The sequence below is a fragment of the Corvus brachyrhynchos genome, unplaced genomic scaffold (genome assembly GCF_000691975.1).
Source record: "Corvus brachyrhynchos isolate BGI_N302 unplaced genomic scaffold, ASM69197v1 scaffold253, whole genome shotgun sequence".
NCBI classification, from domain to species: domain Eukaryota; kingdom Metazoa; phylum Chordata; class Aves; order Passeriformes; family Corvidae; genus Corvus; species Corvus brachyrhynchos.
This window is the reverse complement of record NW_008237231.1, coordinates 371,896-391,960: the sequence shown is the minus strand read 5'-3', so window position 1 is coordinate 391,960 and position 20,065 is coordinate 371,896. Positions and strand designations below refer to the sequence as shown.

Below are 20,065 nucleotides of genomic sequence, written 5' to 3'. Positions count from 1 at the left end.
AGTTACTACTGACGGGAGGCTGCAAACACCGCTCTTTGCTCCTCCGTGAGGCAGAGCTTCCTACTTTTATATATATTCTATGTATATATATATATATATATATATATATATACATATATGTCTGTTAACAAGGTAGAAAAATTAACATAAATGTAGATAAAGGTCTCCAGAAAAACACAAAATCTCCATGGATATTGACAGGTCTGGGTGGTGATGTGCTATGAGTTTTAGAAATTGACTGTATGGAAGGGAAGAGAGGTAGTATAGCACAGGACATTGAAAAGATAAGAGTACTGGATATTTAAGGAAAAGGAAATAATTTGAAGATAAATACTTGGTATTCTCCAAAAGGCCAACTGTACTCTCACTTTTTTTTCAAAGCAGGAGTCTTGTTTGCATTTTACAGGTCTGTGGAATTTTCCAGATTATGCAACAATATGTTGTTATTACAATATGTCTAGCAGCTGGAGAGTTCATCTGAGACATTTGTGGAGTAAAGTCAACAATACCAAAACCAAAATGTTACAAAATTCTTGAGCATCTTTTGAAGAGTCCTGCCTCAAAGAGGGAAATTAGCGTGAATGTTTCTTTCCAAACGAACAGGAGATGAAAAAAACAGAGTGCTTGATGGCAGTCCCACAGAAGTCACTGATTCCTTATTTCAAAATAAGAAATACCAACCTGGACCTTTAACCAGTGACTGGATTCACTGACAGTTCTGCTCTTCCCTGAGTTCCATGGGACTTGGCATCAAACAACTGGCTGCTCCTACTTGGTTTGGAAAAATCAAAATCTCAGCATGTGCTTTTCATGTTGTTTTCTGTTCTCATCTATTTTCATCCAATACACTTCATCATGAAAAAAACATTACTTTAAATTTTAAGATTGCTTTGCTACCTCATGACAGGGTTTTATACAGGAAAAGACTGGGATATCCTTCTTCTAGTGTGTATGATTCTGTGTGCTATCTGGAGTCAAACTGACAATTTTGGAAATAATTTGCCAGTAACTAGCATATGTTTTCTACTTGTCGGATATAGTTTTAGGATAACTTCATGATGAGATTTAATTGTGCAATACCAACTACTTCTGTATCAATTTGCTGAAATAAACCTGGAGTCTTAGTGCTTCTGTAGGTATGGTATTCTAAATTTATCTGGTGAATAGGCAGCTTAGATAGATTGATAAGTATGTCAATGTAATTCTTTTATCTCTTAGAAGCCTTCTGAAAAGTCTAATTAGGATGACAATTAAGGAAAGGCCATAATGGAAAGATGCCCTTATGCAAAGGTAATTGTTGATAAGAAAGCTGAAAGCAATTGAGTTCATATGAAAAGGTAATTCTCATTAGAAAGTAAAAAAAAAGGTCTCATTACTTCCGTTCCAATAGAATTTTGCCGTGAGGCTGGAGACGGCCGATAACCCTGGCCGGGGTACAGAGAATGTAGTTGCCCGCTAAGTTCTGCCTCCCTCGGCCCTGTGCGACACAAAGAGGTGGTTATGCCCTCGAGGGGGAGGTGGTCCTTGGTGGCAGCGCGACCCCTTGAGGACAGGTGATGCCCGGCGCATCTCTGCCATTAGCGCATCTTGCTGAGGTGTTGCCGTCAGCGCATCCATTCGGCTGGAGAGCCGTCCGGGCCCCTGGCAGAGCTGTCGCAGCGGGGTGGGCTCTGTTTGCCTTTTATTGACTATAAAGAGGAGCTGATTGTCCCGAGAGCAGATGAAACGCGCTGCATCACCCTAGCTGGGTTCTGGCTCCTAAGGATCTGTCTGAACAAGCGCCTTTTGTGTCTCGTGCTCATTGCTCTGCTAAGAACTCTAATGGTTGTCAGAACTGGATTCCCATGTGCCCTCAATTATAGGCCATCTGTAAATCCTCAAAAGGTAATAAATTTGCTTGCCCTTTGGTTCTGGAGTTGAACCATAGCTAAAAAATTAGGGCCTATTTGAAAATTTACAGCCTGTCTTTCTGTTGCTTGCCTTTAGAAATACTTGCGCTTCATCCATCCTGTATTGATCATGTACAAATGAGGCAAAAATACTGAAAATTGTGTTCTTGCGGGTATTTCTTACATTCCTCCTTTTTTGTTGTTGTTTAGCATTCCCAGCTCACTGTTAGTATGGAAAACTGCTGTTTCTACACAGGCCAGAAGGTCTTTGTGTCTAAAATAAGTCTCAGTTATAACTGAGTATAGATTGGCCTTTGCAAAATATTTTAAACACAGAAGTAACATTCGGATTAAAAAAAAAATCATCAAGGAATCAGTAGGGTATTTGACTAATTTCAAAATATTATTCCTATTTTTCCTCATGATTTAGCAAAGCACGGAATGGCAGAATCTTATGTATTATCCAAACCCATAGACAAAGTTAATTGACAGCAGAGGAGGATTTAACACAGTCAAGAAAAAATCCCAGGAAAATACTCTTTGCCAATATCAAACTCTAGCTGAGGCTTACATTTCAAACTTTGTATTCTGCACACTCTGAAGAGGAAATAGTGGCCTTATCTATATTTAGTTACTGATAGATGATAATACTAATGAATTGTGGATCTTACCTAGTTCCAAAAAAACCCCTCAGGTATGATTGATAGGTTTTGCTTGTCCTGCTTTCTACTTAAAAAGATTTAAACATGTAGCAAGTTTTTTCACCAGTGGATTAATGCTTTTTTTTAAAAAATGAGCTTCATGTGTAAATGCAAACTGAAGCTCAAGATGCATTATATAATATGTACTATAAGTATGGACATATCAATATAAACCCAGATCTTTATTTTAAGTAAAACATGCTATGATAATAAATCATATTAAATTATTCTCTAAAGATGCTCAATATTGCATGCATGTTTTGAAAAAAACCACATATTTTTAATCACATGCAAAAGTGACAGACTACAGAAGCCATTAAAAGCTGTGATTTTCTTTTACAGAATTTGCAGTTATTACTTTTGCCAGAATTAGAAGTACAGTATGTCATTTTAATTCCATTTTTTTCTGAAAATTAAAACTACAGTTCTTGATCTTTTTGGCTAAGAAAATAATTTGCAAAGGAACTTGATGAGTTCAAGAAATTTAATTTTAAGATAAAATCCAACCAGTTTTACTTCTTCTAAGTGCTTTTACTGCTTTATCTTAACGGGTTCATGTGTTTGTCCGGGAACATGCATTTAATGATCACTGCTTGCAGAATGGGAATCTTCCACTCTTGGAATGCTTCCAGGAATTAGTGCAATTTCCTTACTTCCTACTGGTGCCATGCTGGGTTTTTTTCCGTGTTGATTTTTTTTTTGTCACTTCTAAAGAACACAAAGCTTTAAAGTGTCTGTGTCACCTTTCAATCTGAGAATACTATCTCAACATTTATTATTGATAAATGTCACTTTTGTGGATTAAATGCCTCAAAATGTCCTGTGCACTTTTTTTGCTTGTCCTAAAATGATTGACTGAATATTATTTTTATTTGAAGTTCAGTTATTTATGAAAAACCTGTGAGACTCAGTTGCATTGAAATTTCCAGGCAGGAAGTTGGAATTTTCTTAATGTTTTCAGTCTTAGGCGGTCAGTGACAATCAACACATTAATGGAATATAAAAGTACAGAACTTGTACTCAGTATTTATAGTTGAATTACATTTTAAACCACTCTTGTCTTTTTAGTCTTTTTAGCAATTAGAAGTGTCACCAAATCCTACAGATATCTGTTCTACTCATACTCATATTAATAAATGTTAAATTAGATGTGTAGTGCAGGGTGGTGTCTTTAAAACTTGTTAACAAGTCATTTATTTCTCTCCTTTTGAATGGACAAGGAATGAAAATAGCAAATCGTTTTGATGGATATACAGTAGACTCAATAAAATATTTAATATTAGAGCTTAGAATGCTGATAATGACCTTTTCAGAACATATATTAATGTACAGTTAAATTTTGTATGAAAAAACATAACTGAAAGTTTTATAAAGAAATCTATACAATGTCTTAATCTTCACTGTGCTTAATTCTTTTGTCCTAGGTACATAAAGTGTGCTGTAAAATACCAGCTCTTAGATGTACCTTTATTAAAATCTTGTTCCCTAGTAAGACATACAATCCAGGCTGGTAGAAGGCCATGTGATAAACGTAATGTTCCATTGAAGAACAATTTATTTCCCATAAGATACCTGCTAAGAAGTACTAAGATTTAATTTTTTTTTTTTTATTATTGAGTGCTGTAGCACAGCTGTATTGTGCTTTCAGACAAAAGCAGATAAATTGTTTTAAAATTGTTTGTAAGTAATAAAGTACAAAATCAGGGTTGAGTTTAGACTGGTTTTGCCAGCTGTCTTGGAAGAGGAGAGAGCATCTACCCACACAGTGTTACTTGTAATTTCTGAATGGCCACACCCTTGTGCTGAGAACAGCTTCAGTCCTGTTAAAAGGCTTTGTTCCTTTCTATTGTCAGGCAGGCACAGCCCCAACGGGCTTTTTCTGGCAAAGTATGAACTGAGCTCTGTGTGATACTTACGTGTGCTCAGTACTTTCACAAAACAGCATTCCCTAGGCTATTTCAAAGTCATACATATTTGTATGTATATTTTTATCTTACTGTTATAAAGTGATCAAACAGTTTGGTGTAAGTCTTTGCCACTGTCTTTCTGGACCTTCATCTGGGTGTTCATGCTTCTTTCTTATTACACATCCTCTGCCTAGTTTGCTATCTTTTCCTTGGTTACTCACTAAGAAATAATTGCACATCTTCCACCATGCGCAACTTCATTAGCATATTTAAACTTCTGTAATCATTTTATTTATCAGTTGTAGCAGCTAAGACTATTTGGACTGTTGGTTTAGCAAAATCTTTTCAGCAAAAGTGTTTATTAATATACATACATTATCTGAGTATGATCAGTGCTTTGGTGGGAACTACAACAGACTCTGCACGAACAAAAGTTCATCTCTGCTCAAAGGTCACTTCACAGTTCTGTTTGCTCTTTCAAATTTAGTGGAATGGATGTGAAAACCATTTCTAGGAGGTGTATTGCACTGGTTATGATTTTAGTGTATGCCTGTATGTTCTGAAAATGTCTGTCCTGGATGTTTTTCATCTCCTTTATGAGTTTAACAGTATGCTGTGTTTACAGTCTCCTAGTGTAATATCTAGGATTCAGCATATATACAGGTTATTAAATTGATAGTCTAAAGGTCATTTGGACTTTCCAGAGGAAAAGTAGAGGAAAATAAATTAAACATTTCAGTATCTTCTAGGTACAGAATTATAAGAATGCTTAAGAAGGATTGTTGATGGTTCTAACTAAAAGACAATCATAAATATGTTACGTTCTCTATATATCCTTGGAAAAGGAGCATTAGCTTTGGTGAAATAAAACAATTCTGCTAGAAATTCAGTGAGGTTTTGGCAGCTGTTTGCATGCAATTAAGGTCATTTAAACACTTTCTTGTAGCTTTTTACCAATAGCTTAGATACTAAGAGGAATGTGTGTGTATCTCATATTTTGACTATGGTCTTACCAGAGTTCTCAGTGTGGTTACCTGCTATCTGAGTCAATGAGCTCATTACGTTCCAGACTGCTCTGTCCCTTACTGTCTTGGGAAAAGGACAGTGTTAAAACTGGCAAAGGGTTGTAACTAGGTGATCCCTAATGGCCCTCCCAACCCAAACCAGTCTATGATTCTACAACAGAGGGGTCTTTTAAACAGCACAACTCATGAGGCAGCCCTTATTACTGGATTTTGTGACAGATCATAAGAATGCTCTTACCCTCAGAGCTCCCAGGTGGTCCCTTATTTCATCCACCGTAATGACCAAAATAAGCTTACTATCACCAGCCTTCTGGTCAGCTGCTGGCTGCTCTGTGGCCATACACAGACTGGCCATTGCTTGCCACTCCATTGTCAGGCATGCAGAATGCCTGGCCCCTCAGCTGGAGACCTGAACAGATAGTTTTGAGAGGTACATATTTGTCCCCCACACATCTGTTGTATGGGGTTGACCTTTACAACTGTGAAATTTGCATCAGTTTTCACTGTAGTGGCCAATTGGCCTCTTGTTTGAGGTGGCTTACAAGGAAAATAAGCCAGGGCAAATGTTTAACTTTTTAGGTTTGTTGTTTTATTGGGTTTTTTTAGAAAAGCAGGCTAATAGCTAAGAGGGCATTTGTCAGTGTAAGATTGTAAATGTCCAGTACAGGGAGGTTTTGTCAAGTGATGAGAGACTGGATCACGTACAGCAGTACTTTTGTCATGTTCCAGGAGATGCTGCAAGGCCGGTTGCTGAACAGCACACAGACATATCTTAAAAAGCAAAAGTAAGAGATCACAACTCTAATGAACCATTTACTGGAGCTTGGTTCTTGGTAATCCACATAAAGACAGGCTTTGTAATTGGAATCCTGTGGGAGTTTATGGAGCAAATGTTCCCCAAGCATTCCTGAGCTGCAGACCTCTTCAACATATGTCTGCACCCCCTATGTTTCTTACCCCATTGTCAAAGTTGATCAAATATTTATAAAAAAAAGTATTGATTAATTCATATGGCTTTGTAGAAGACTGCATGAAATAATTAAAAATGCTAGTTGGCCTTGTTTAGCATACCAAGTTTTAGCTGAATTGTTAAGATAGTTTGGAGGGCTCTAAAATCATCAACAGATTCAGTAAAGTGGTACATTAATAGCAAAATTATGAAATAAGTCAGGAATTGGCTACAAGAGATCTGGAAATTAAATTTTTTTAATACAGATTTTTTTAAATGGAGAGGAGGATGAATTAGGCTAAGTCATTGCACAGCATTCATTACTACATTCCTTAATCATGGACAAAACATTAAAGATACACTTCTGAATTTTGCTTTTAAGAAAATAATGAGATACTGCTATTAGAGATTAGGATTAGGATGCACTAGATGATTTGCAAATTGGACTAGTGAGACAGTGATGAGATCTGAACCATAATGTTGTACAACAAATCTTGTATCAGTGAAAGATATTTAGGATCAAACCAGAGTAAAGAGAAAATTGCAAGAAATAATAATGAAAAACAGAAATTCAGTCTTACAAGTGGACCTTGGAAAGTTTGACAATTATTCATTCTAATGAAAGTTGAGAGAGGATATCAACACTCTTGATAATTGTAAGAGTGAATAAGTATACAAAGGAAAATTAAGTCAAATAACAATTTTAACAGAAGAATAAATATATATAAGCATTAATAAATTGATTGTGTAATTAAGAGGTTTACAGTCTCTACACCAATGTACTGGAATAGAGTTCTTGTGGTAATAGGTTGGTAAAAGAAAACTTTCTGAAACATCGATTGCGTGTATGAAAGTGATCATATGATGTCTTGCCTAAAATAGCATAGTTGGACTTGATTACAGTAGATGTTTCCATGTTCTTTATAAAAATACAAACATTACTGAAATTTTACCTCCAGAAAGCATGTTGTAGGTTGGAGCTTGCTATAGAAATTACATGTAAGAGGAGAAAGACATCTAGTATCTATTGTCAGTTCCAGAATTTTGCAGAAAGGTTTACGTTTCTTTTAGAAGAAGTGTTATTTGACCTGATGCCAAATTTAACTTTGAAATTCACTTACTTTTTTAACAAAGGTTTCATTCAAATGTGGGAAATTAATGTTATTGAAGCAACTCTGCTTTTGAAGATTCAGTCTTTTGAGGAGCAGGCTTTTAAATTCATAAGAAAAGGGTATTCTAGAAAATTCTGACATATGAAAAAGTTTTATGATTTATGGAAGTTGGGGTTTATGAGGCCATACATTATCAGAATAAATGGTGGTCTTGTTCTTCTGTATTTTCCTAGTTCCTCAGGCTTAGAATGGAAAGAGTGAATACGTTGAGATTGTCTGGCCATGGGAAGGAGAAGATGCCTGCTCCAAGGGTGCCAGTGCTGGCAGCAAGATCACTGGATCTCTTCTATTCCAGGAGACATGGAGGTCTATTTGTGGTTGGAGCTACCTGACTAGATAAAGTATAGATCAGTCTGCTGTGAAAGTACCTCACATGAAGAAGACTGCCTGATGGTTTAGTTTGCTCTGAATGTATCATGTCATCAGATAAGCCTTTCCATGAAATTAAAAACCAAAACCAGTATTTTCTTGTTTCTGGGTTTTGTTTGGAATTTTTTGTCCCCTGTCAATTCAGGTGGGCCCTTACCTGTTGCTGATTCTAATTGGAATTGTGGAAGCAAAATCCTGGAATAAAAAAAATCGGAATGTTTCTTTAAGCTTTAAAATAGGCAATCTTGACTCAGAGTTGCAGTAAGGGCAGTTTATGCATCTGGAATATATAAATAGCTCTTTAAATAGGTGTAAATAAAATATAGTTATGTTTAAAGTTTCTTTATGTTGACAAAGTGGAGTAAAATATTTTCATTGTAAAACCCAGTTAAAGCCAATTTACCATAGAAAAAAACACACTTCAGTGTAGGGATTTTCATCACAAAAAAGACTTGGCTGCTGAAAGGGAGATGGTCTTAAATTTAAATGTGTTCTAAAGCCAGTTAATTTACGCCACTGTAAATGAAACTCAGAGTGGGCAAACGTAAAGCTTCCTAACAAGACTAGAGGTACATGACAAAATCAGTTTCAACTGAGTAAACTCTCAAAGGTGTACTGTCACCAAATTGTCTCTAAATGACCCTATTTGGTAAGCCCCAGCAATCCTGTGATTCAGCCAGGCTGTTGGTGTTTGTATTCCGTTATTGCAGTCCAGAGTGCCTCATGGGAATCCACTTAGGAAGCAGTCTAGTAGCTTGTGTCTCCCTTCCACTACAAGCTGTAGAGTGATGAGCCTTTTGGAATGTAAAATATGTAACAAAGTTTTCTTTTTCCATCTTAATTTTACATAAAATTGTAAGAATTTGGGGGTTTTTGAGGGTAAGCCTAGGACTAGTCTTTCTCTTAAATGACAATTAAACACACTCCTTGATGTGCTTCCTTTGGATTTTACTGAAAAAATTCCTACAGGTGGGTATTATCTGTAGAATTGTTCTCTGATATATGGCAGATAATTTACTTTTAAAAATATGCCATGTGTATATATTTTACAAAATAGTAGTATTATCAAATTCAGTGTAAAAATCACTTATAACACAAATTTCTAACTGTGCATAGGATTTACAAACTAAATTAAATGCTGGGAACTTCTTTGTTTGTTTTACAGTGTATTGATTTTGCTTGGTTTTTTTTTTTTAATAATAAGACTGTAGAATCAATTACTTATTTTTCCATTTCAGGAATAGATTGAAGAAAACATGGCCAATCAACGGGATTACATTAGCAGACCTATTTGCAATGGAATTTCTGTTCCTGAAAATAAAATCAATTCCTTAGTGGCTGAAGGTCATGGACAACAAATTCTAAAAGTACTACAAAAGTTCAGAGAACAAAATATATTTTTTGATTTTAAAATTCTTGTGAAAGATGAAATAATTCCCTGTCATCGTTGTGTACTGGCAGCATGCAGTGATTTTTTCAGGTAAACCTATTTTTGGCATGAATATGCAGGAAATAGATTCTAAGTTCTCTGGGAGGGAGGGAAGGAATAGAATTCAAAAAAAAAAAAAAAAAGTGAAAAAAAATTACAACAATTTACATATATCTGCAGAGTTTTGAGCAAAGCATTCAAACATCATTTTAAGGGTATGCCAGTTCTTTGTATTTTCAAAAAATCACAAGGACTCTGTGAATCAGATTCTGACAGCAATCCAAACTCTGAAGTTTCAAATCATGTGTGGTTGTGCTGTTAGGTAGAACTGGCACAAGTTAAATATATTTAGGAGTTACCTGTTGCCCATATCAGTTCTTGAAGGTCTGCAAGGATATTGTTTGACTTGTGACACATTTATATTGCGAAACTTAACAGATTGACTACAAATACATCTTGTACTGAGCAATTGTGGATAAATTGTACATAACTTTTGAATGGAACTGGTTTTTGTTTGTCCAAGATGAGTGGTCAGTGTGGTAGAGATTGTCTTCAGAGGTATTTAAACAGATATGCGTACTTTTCCTAAACTACAGATTTCAGCCTTTCAGCATGAAATGGATCTTCCTTCTGGTGCTTAAAGCTCTGTATTCTTAAAGGACAGCCAGATCATTCACATACAGAATATTAATTTATAAAGAAACCTTGCTAACCCTTTTATTAGAAAGGTTCACACTTGCAGTTCCACACTGAAAGTGTTTCTGAACACAGTTAACGAAAAACAGAGCTAAGACTCTAACAGAAAAAATGGACTCCTGGGAATGAGTTAATGGCCTCAATTCGGTTGCCCGTACATAGGTGAGTGTTATTTTCAAATGTCCTGGAACATACCATGGTCTAAGTGAGTCTGCCATGTATGACAGAAGACAGCTAGATGTGTTCTAAGAATTACTGAAAAAAGAAGAAATGCAGATGAAATGAGTACTTTCTCCACTGTAGCAGCAGATTTGTTTTTTTCTCTGACACACAGAACTACTTCATTTGTTTTTAACTTCTTGACAGCACCAAGATGATCTGGTAGAAAGAAATATTAGGATGAAATAGCTTCCAGTGGTAATTTTTAGAACTGAAGTTAAGCACATACGGAAATGCATGTGTCCTTTTCATTACTTACAGACTCTGCAGATTAAAATCTGCCAGGAGAGATCTCTCCCTGCTCCTAATGGTTAATACAGCAGATAATAGCAGCCATCAGATTCATAAGTTGTCCTGGAATGCAAGGCCCATTTTTTACCTTCAAGGAATAAAAATTATCTAAATCCACTAGATACATTTTAAAATGGAATACCTTTTGTCTTTCCTGGCCTTTGGACTTCTCTTAAGTTTTGGCTTCATTGTGTAAACCCAAGATTCAGCAATATTTTGATCCTTACTTGTTAGCTTCCAGAGTCAAAGCCTTTGTCTACATTGCTCTCCTTCTACTGGTATTATTCAGTTGCTATTTTACTCCCTGATTAGAGATTTCATAGCTCTTGGGTTAATGAGGAAAGGATTATAAGGGTCATCACTTAGTATGCAAAGAGGTCTTTGGGACACAGGTGTCTTACTGTAATTTTATGTTCTTGTTCAGGAAGTCAGGCAAGTTCCTGCTTTACCAGATGTTCATGTCCCAAAGAGTATGTGCTATACACAGTGATGTTTTTCCTCTTTGGCTTCAGAAAAGGATGGGATTGTAAAAATCCCATACAACAGAGATACTAAGTGTATAACTGAACTATGATATAACACTTTTTTTAATATGAATTAACTATGATGTATTAATGATCCAGATTCTGTCCTTTGCATTTGATGATTTATCCAACTCTTCCTCCACTATTACATTGTGTCATATTCAGAAGCCACTGCTTCCCATCCTGGTGCTTAGGCTCTGAGAGGGTAGGGCAAGGGATATTGCAGCACTGTTCTGTTACCAGCACTTACCAGCTTGTAAAACTTTAGATATTTTATCTTGCCTTGTTAGATTGTGTGAAATAGTTAAATGTTATTACATACTTAGAATAAGGCAGTTAAAGTTGTAATAAAATTTCCTCAAATCTACTGATCAATAGTTCATTCCACAATTTCAACTATCATCTTTGTATTCAGTCACAATCTACTTTCTGCACAGTTTCATTGTGTCATGCAATCATATGTCAAAACCTCATTTTTTCTCTGACATTGGCCTGTACTCATACATCACTGTCAACTCTAAAGCAAGAATTAAGTTTCCTTGTGGTTTTTTTCCTCATTAACCCCTCACCTACTTTTATTTCTGAGGACTACACCCATCATCTCTCTGGCCATTTGCTCAGCCTGCATTTTGGAAGGCTTTTTTTTTTTCCACTTAATTTTATATATTCATCCACAGTGCATGACCTAACTCATGGGGCTTTTATACTATGTACTTTTTAAATCAGCCTTTCTTTCCTAAGCTGTTGAAACTGATGCTGTCCTGAACAATTTCACATTTTCTCTCACATTGAGAGCTGCAGACTTCATCACTGTTTGTGAAAATCCATAGAAAACACAGGTGCATTTTGTTAAGCCATCACTTTGAATATGTTCTTATTCTTGGTATGTTTTTCTTCAAACACACCAAGTAAATTCATTGTTCATATAAGAACTTCCATATTTTAGACCTATTTTAGACCAGCCCACAGTATTACATGCCCCTGATTGTCTCCTTCCACATTAGTGTTCTCTTCTGTTTGCTAAATCTTTGTGTGTATCTTTTCTGTATTTTATTCACAGAGCCATGTTTGAAGTTAATATGAAAGAACGAGATGATGGCAATGTTACTATTAGTAACCTATCACCCAAGGCAGTGAAAGCTTTTCTTGATTATGCTTACACAGGAAAAACAGAGATAACCAATGATAATGTGGAAATGCTCTTCCAACTGTCATCATTTCTTCAAGTTTCACTCCTTTCCAAAGCTTGCAGTGACTTCCTAATAAAAAGTATTGATCTTGTGAATTGCTTACAGTTGCTTTCTCTATCAGAAAGTTATGGGTCCGTCCGCTTGTTTGATCATGCACTAGATTTTGTACAACACCACTTTTCATTGCTGCTCAGATCAAGTGATTTTTTGGAGATGAATTTTGAGATATTGCAAAAATGTCTTGAGGCTGATGAACTAAATGTCCCTGAGGAAGAATCAGTGTTGAAAGCTGTCCTCCAATGGACCAAACACAACTTAGAAACACGGCAGAAATACCTGCCTAATTTGATTAAAAAAGTGAGATTACACCAGTTACCTGAAAAAACTTTGCAGGACTTTCTGCATTCTGAAGAACACTTACTTAAGAGTGCTAATTGCTCAGTAATAATCAATGATGCAGTTAAAAGTGTGCAGAACTTTAGTGGATTGTTTCCAGATGCACGTCCTTCAACAACAGAAAAATATATATTTGTTCATAAAACTGATGAAGATGGAGAAAACAGACATACATTCTGCTACAACATCAAAACAGATAAATGGAAAGAACTACCACATACGCACATGATCGATCTGCCAGGGTCAAGTTTATCTAGCTATGGTGAAAAAATATTTATAACTGGAGGATGCAAGGGGAATTGTTACAGGACTGTCAGGCTTCATATTGCTGAATGATGCCACTGACCAAACCTGGTGCTACTGTCCAGTCAGCAATGAATTCTCCATAGTGTCAGCTATGAAGAAACCACGGACAATGCACACGTCTGTTGTAACCTTAAACCAGCTCTTTGTAATAGGTGGAAAGACCAGAGGAGCTCAAGAAACTCGGAGTCTTTTGGATGTAGAATCCTATAATCCTCTTTCCAAAGACTGGAAATCTGTAAGCCAATTACCAAGAGGTATCTACTATCCAGAAGCAAGTGCATGCCAGAATATAATTTACGTCCTTGGCTCAGAAGTAGAGATTACTGATGCCTTTAATCCATCTCTTGACTGTTTCTTCAAGTATAATGCTATGACTGATCAGTGGTCTGAGCTTGTAGCAGAATTTGGGCAGTTTTTCCATGCAACTCTAATCAAAGCTGTTCCAGTGAACTGTACATTGTACATATGTGATCTCTCCACCTACAAGGTCTACAGTTTTTGCCCAGAAACCTGTGTTTGGAAAGGGGAAGGATCTTTTGAATGCGCTGGCTTTAATGCAGGGGCAGTTGGGACAGAAGACAAAATTTATATACTAGGTGGTGATTATGCTCCAGAAGAAATCACAGATGAAGTTCAAGTCTACCACAGTAGTAGGTCTGAGTGGGAAGAAGTTTCACCAATGCCAAGAGCCTTAACTGAGTTTTACTGTCAGGTCATTCAGTTTAATAAGTATAGGGACCCCTGGTCACCTGTACTGACAATTTGCTCTGGAGAATTTTGAAACTCCTGAGTCAAAAGAGTCTATGTAAATGCATAAGTTTTAGAACACTTTTTAAGTATTAGTTTACAGATGGAGAAATACGTACCCATTTGTTTAAATTTTCAGTTTAAATTATATGCTGTAGGATTGCTTTTGGAAGAGTCCATTAAAATGTCATTCATGCTAGTCATTATACAGACAGTATTACTTAATTTTATATACAACTTTTCTCTGTAATGATCAGAATAATTTTCAAAATAGTACTTTTCAAAAAAGAATATTCATGAGGAATTTGTTGTGTAACATGTGCCATTATTTCTGTAATATTCACAGTTGTCCCAATAGACAAATTGCTAAATGAGAAAACTGACTGTGATACTGTTTTCCCTATGTAACTGAAGTTTAAAAGAAATTTTCATTAGTGTTATTTAGATTTTCTATGTTCATAAACCTGTAAGAGGAATTCATTGTCAGCTTTATCTTATCAGAATGACCTTAGCAAGGACAAGAGCCAAAGTGACCTTCACAGTATTAAAACCAGGTATCTAACTTGAAGAGACTGATAATTCCTGTCATCTTACTTTAGCTCTTCAGGTTTACCAGTTTTTCTCCATCCTTGTGCCTTAGTAGTAGCTTTATTTTCCGTTTCCTTCCCATTAACTGTGGCAAGGTAAACTTCAATAACATACTGCAGGGTAGGTAAGATTTCTACAGGATGGATGGTTCATGTGATATCTTTGCTTCAGTCATGTTGTTGACTAAAGAAAAAACACTTCAGGATGTTTTCTAACAGAAGTCTTCCATCTCTGAAGTCTTCAGTGCTACCTACTAAGCAGTCACTAGGCTGCTGATAGCAGCAAGCTGTAGAACCAGTTGTAGCTGTTGCTTCCCTTAACTATGGGAAAAGTTTGTATCTTGTCATACATCAAATACAAAGTTACAAAACTGCACCCCCATATTAAAAGTCAATAGTAAATAGTTTTTCTGAGGTGAGAAATCATCTCTTGTGGTTTAAATTAATTAAAACACTTTATCTTAAACTTCATGGTAATTTTAAATGTTAAAATAGTACACAGTAAACACTACACTATATATTGCTTGATAAACTTTAAGTAGTCAGCTGTTATAATGTTAAAATTGTAATGGACTTTTAGTGCTAATATTAATCTAGCCATACGTTGTGAAGTAAATTTGATCTCATGCTTACAAAGTCAGTCCTCTTTCTGACAGGAGGACATGAAATTAGCTAGGTTTCATCAGTTAATTTGTAATCTTCCACAGCCTGAGAATTTCCTTTTTTACCAGGTATCCAGATAAGACACTGAGAGCCCTTATGTTCCATGTAAGTATTGTGAAAGCAGGTTGTCTTCTGCCAGACAAAATAGTGGTTCTAAACATCTAAGCACACCTTTTCAAGCAGTTTAAAACATGAATAAAGTTTAGTGAGGCATCAGAGACATCTTTCATATGTCTCGAGACAACTGTGGTAAGTTCATTGTCACATCACTACTGCATGTACTTTTTGCAAAACCTAAGCTGAATATTAATGCTTAAAGCTTAATATTGCCTAGAACATTCTTCTGTTTTAAACAGTCAGCAATGGAAAGTTCCAATTCTGTGATTGACTCTGTAATTTGTTATCAGATACCTTTATAAATTTAGATAACATTCATCATAACAATTTTCATAAGTATGTAAATGAAAATTATGCGCATTTAGAGAACATGTTAATCGAGCAGAACCCTTCCACTCAATAATTTCTGTGTATTAACATGTGTGTCAATTCTGTAGAAGTAAGTAGCTTGTTACAGTATTTCAGGCAACTTCCACATTTATTTTGGTTTTTTTTCATTATAAGTCTCCATATTTTAAATAAATGTAGCTAGGTAACCTTTACAATCATGTTACAGAAATGCAAGTATTTTTATATTGGGACACAACTGCTTTTTGTTAGTGCAAAGCAAGTGTATTGAGTAGAGAGAGGAAGAATACTATTCCTGCTTACTGAAACAATAGGAAAAACCAGACATATAGGAAAACAGTAGTTTTAGTTTTAATAAAGCTACTCAGGGTAGCATAGAGACTTCATTAACCATAATTATTGCAACTTGTCACATCATTGGAATATGAGGTGCAATTCACCTTTGCTTGTGTATTTGTGTTGTTTTTATACCTGAGTAATATGAGTATGCAATTTATGCATTGAGAAAAGTAACATATTATGCCCATAGTACATGGGTATAAATAGCTATGCAAATTGGAAGAGATTAGAGAATTGCAAGGTTTTTTAATTTCCACTGTCATGACCAGACTGCTGGATTACATAAACAGCAAGCGACTCATTCAGGTGATGCTCTTTCCCCTAAGTTTTCCCCTACAGCAGATCTTTTTGGCACTCTTCCACCCAGCTACTTGCTATAAGATTGGCATCTGACATTAGACAGAGCAGTGATGTATGTGAGATATTCCTCAGTACAGACAGTGAAAACTGACTGAAGCTGAATTGGGAAAATAGTCATGCTTTAATATTCTACACTACGCTTGTGTAGGAACTAATGTCAGTTCCCAGTTTGACAAACCATTCATGGATTTCACAGGGACTTGAGCTGTCTTACTCAGTGATCAGGAAATAATGTAGTAATGTCAGTTGCTTTCTAACGTTGCTTACAGAAGAGTTACTGTGAAATGGTACTGATTTTCTGCAGTTAGGCAGGTAAGCCTGTACTACAGCTCTCGCAGAAGGAAAAAGGTAATTTGCCACATTTCCACATACAAAGTGTTAAATCTGGTAGCAGAATTGAATGCAGAAGAAGCAGAAGTGTTAGAAAGTCATGGTTAAAAACAAGGCTTCATAGAAGTAAGGACCTATGTTCCAAACCCTGTGATTAATTGCTAAAGATGTAAGAAATCTCAGTGAACTACACAAAAGAATATGAATTACTTGCATGAATAACTGTTGTAGGTCTGGATCAAACAGATTTTTCAGTCTACACAGCAGTTATGCAATTACAAAAAAAGTCACAAAATTAATGCAAAGTGAGCTTTTTAATATCTTTTCTGACTTTTCAAAGCTCTTTGAATCAAAGCTTTATGAAAAAGTACCTTCATCTAAAAATAGTAACTAGATTAACGATTACCTATGTTCTCACTGAAATAGTGATGTTTAAACATACAAAATGCATGTAAAATTATAATCTACTATTTGCACTTAAATAATGTAACCAAAACATTTCCAATAGTATTCTATTTTATGTCACAGAATACATTATAAGCATGACCAGTATAGTATACACGAAGATAATATATATTGTATGTGGGATTTTAATATCCAGTGATGATTATATTGGGTAATCGCAATTTTTAAAGAATGCTGTCAAAACATTATGGCACTTTGGTAATGTCATCATACTGGTTTAGTTGTTATAATAAATATCAATTATTCAGGTGTTTTATTGATTGTGTTTGCACAGACCTGATGATTATTATTTAAGGACTAATTAATTTGTCTTCTATATTCTAAATATATTTGTAATAATTCAGTTTACTGCTGTTAAAAATTCATTATATTCACAAAATGGAGTAGATTTTTTTGGGTTAGATTTATTTATGGTATTACTCTGTGAAGAAAATTGTTTACCTCCTCTGGTTAGTACTGGGTAGTAGGTAAGGTATAGGCTATAGAATGTGCTGACTGCAGTTCCTAATGTGGAGATTAATTTTAGATGTTTCTGTTTGTAGACCAACAGGAGGCAGCATAAGATCTATTTTAATTAAAACAGACTGAAAACAGGGATGTATTTGAGAATATTTATAGTTGAACATTATGCTCAATTTACTTTTTCCCTTCTAACACCCAATAAAGCATAGAGAACAGTAACATTTTGCTGCTGCCTGGGCTCTGCTGATATGTGGAAAGTACGATATTACACGTTTGCCGAGATGTTCATTCTTTTGTGAAATAAAGCACTAAGCAACTGAAACCTTGTTGGGTCTCTTTTTTTTTTTTTTTTTTTCCAGTGAGGTTCAAACTGCAGAGAATCTACAGTGTTTCTAATGCAGGTAATCTCTTTTCAGTTTTTGTTTTTTTCTAATTGGAGAACATTTTGAATGCTATAACCAAGAAAGCAACTAGCATGGATGAAAACTGCAGTGACAGGGGTTTAGACTTACCCTTGGACCTTGTATTTGTATATCCTTTGCCTACTGAGTTACTGTTCCCATGCTAATTTTAATTGTCTGCTGAAAAGTTCCTAAGTTTACCATTGTAAGGTACTCATTTAAATTGGTATCTTTTTTAGTTAGATGAGATAGATATACAGGTTTTTTAACAGTTTAAGTATTGCAAATGACTTGGTGTTCATTTTTATTGAAATGGACCTTCCATACTAGTAGAAGTAGCTTTAAATAAAAGGAGATAAAAGCTACTTAGTCTAAAATTAGCATGCCAAGGCATGAAGAAATGACATCAATATGAAGTGACGGAGCCCAGTGTTGTCTTGTATTCTTCCAAAACTTAAAATTCTGTAACTCCAAGACTCCTGTGTAGATAAATTAGAGTTAAATCAATACAGATTAACCTTCCAGCACTCCAAGGCCTTTGCCCCAAAAGCCTTTCAGCTAGCAAAATCCTTTTGGAGACATGTACAAAGCATTCTAACAGCATTCACAATATTAAAAGCTTATATGGAACAATGAAGGGATTCACAGACCAAATCTGAGAGCCCAAGTTGCATAACCCTGTGCACAATCAGAAGGAAATTGTATATGTATGTTCTACAGATCCAGGGAATTCTCCATGGACTTGGAACAGTTTGCATCTGAAGTAGACCATATGGTAGGGATTTTCTTACTGTCATCAAAAGCAAGGAAGAAAGAATCTGATTTAACGATTAAAATACACAGAAATTACACATAAATTCAAGACAGCTCACATAAATGAAGGAGATCCAAGGATTTTTGTTGGAGGAAGCTGGTATACACCAGGATTTTTCACCAGTGATCAGTAGCCTCCATAAAAGTGGAGTAACTATTTTGGGGGAAAGTAGAGCTATTTAGGTTTATGTGCACGGCTACTCTAGGAAACCATATGCTTCCTAGTTGAAGTTATTCTAAGGGATACTAATCATATTTGGTCTGTTTCTCCTTCACAATAAAAGATGGATATTCAATGAGGTATAATTAGGACTAATTATTTTTGCAGACTGGCAGAGGTTCAGACTGTTAATGACTTCCACTTTCCATCATTTGTCCACCTACTTGCACCTGAATCTAATTTGAGCTAGCTTACAAGACCTTTAGGGTGCACTTGAGCACTGTTAAAATACTGGTAATAATGTAAAAGGAAGCCAAGTTCATGCATGGGTCTCAGTAAGAAATATCCCTGTATTATATATGCCATCAGAGTGGCATGGTGTTGCCACGCTACTCCTTACCATTTTCCTTTTTAACATGATTTTCAGTACACAATGAACAAGCATGGCAGCAAAACTATCACTACCTGTAAGCAAACTGGTAAATTAATAGTTGGCTGCAACTGGAAAATACCATTTTAGGGAGATTTGTAGTTTCATCACCGTTATGCTTATTGAAAGCTGTATCAATCAAATAACTACCTGTCCAGTGAAAGAACTTGGAATGAAAGGACTGAGCAAGTAATTGTTAGCGAATATGCAAAGTAATAAATGCGCAGATCAGGTTAGGCAGAATAGAAGTACGTAACTTCGGAAAAGTAGGGTTACATCATCAAGGCAACAGGAGATAACACAGAGGGCAAGGACCAGACACAGCTTGTGTCGTAGGGGGGACGAGGAGCCCCAAGCCCGAAAGCTCCAGGAAAGGGTTTTGTGTGTGTATTCACCCACATCAACAGCGTGGTGGCTCACACATGCAGCATTTCCCGAAAAATGCCTTCATTTCGTAATTACAGTGTCTGATAAACGCCATTTCTCCATTTTAATGACAAACAGAGGGCAAGGACCAGACACAGCTTGTGTCGTAGGGGGGACGAGGAGCCCCAAGCCCGAAAGCTCCAGGAAAGGGTTTTGTGTGTGTATTCACCCACATCAACAGCGTGGTGGCTCACACATGCAGCATTTCCCGAAAAATGCCTTCATTTCGTAATTACAGTGTCTGATAAACGCCATTTCTCCATTTTAATGACAAACCGCGCCAGTTCGGGAGGAACACCCGGTTGCCGCGCGCTCGCTCTGGGCAGCAGCATCACAAACCCGCCGGCCCCACCG

The 20,065-nt window shown here is 36.0% G+C and overlaps 1 protein-coding gene across 1 annotated transcript; it reads left to right on the top strand.

The window, feature by feature from the left end:
* The first annotated feature begins 1,905 nt into the window (after positions 1 to 1,905).
* KBTBD3 (kelch repeat and BTB domain containing 3) lies at positions 1,906 to 17,803 on the top strand. Its single transcript, XM_008630113.2, is given in 3 exon segments — positions 1,906 to 9,492; positions 12,232 to 13,089; positions 13,091 to 17,803. Coding segments are annotated over 3 exon segments (1,836 nt in total). The 5' UTR covers positions 1,906 to 9,268; the 3' UTR covers positions 13,845 to 17,803.
* The last annotated feature ends 2,262 nt before the right edge of the window (positions 17,804 to 20,065 follow it).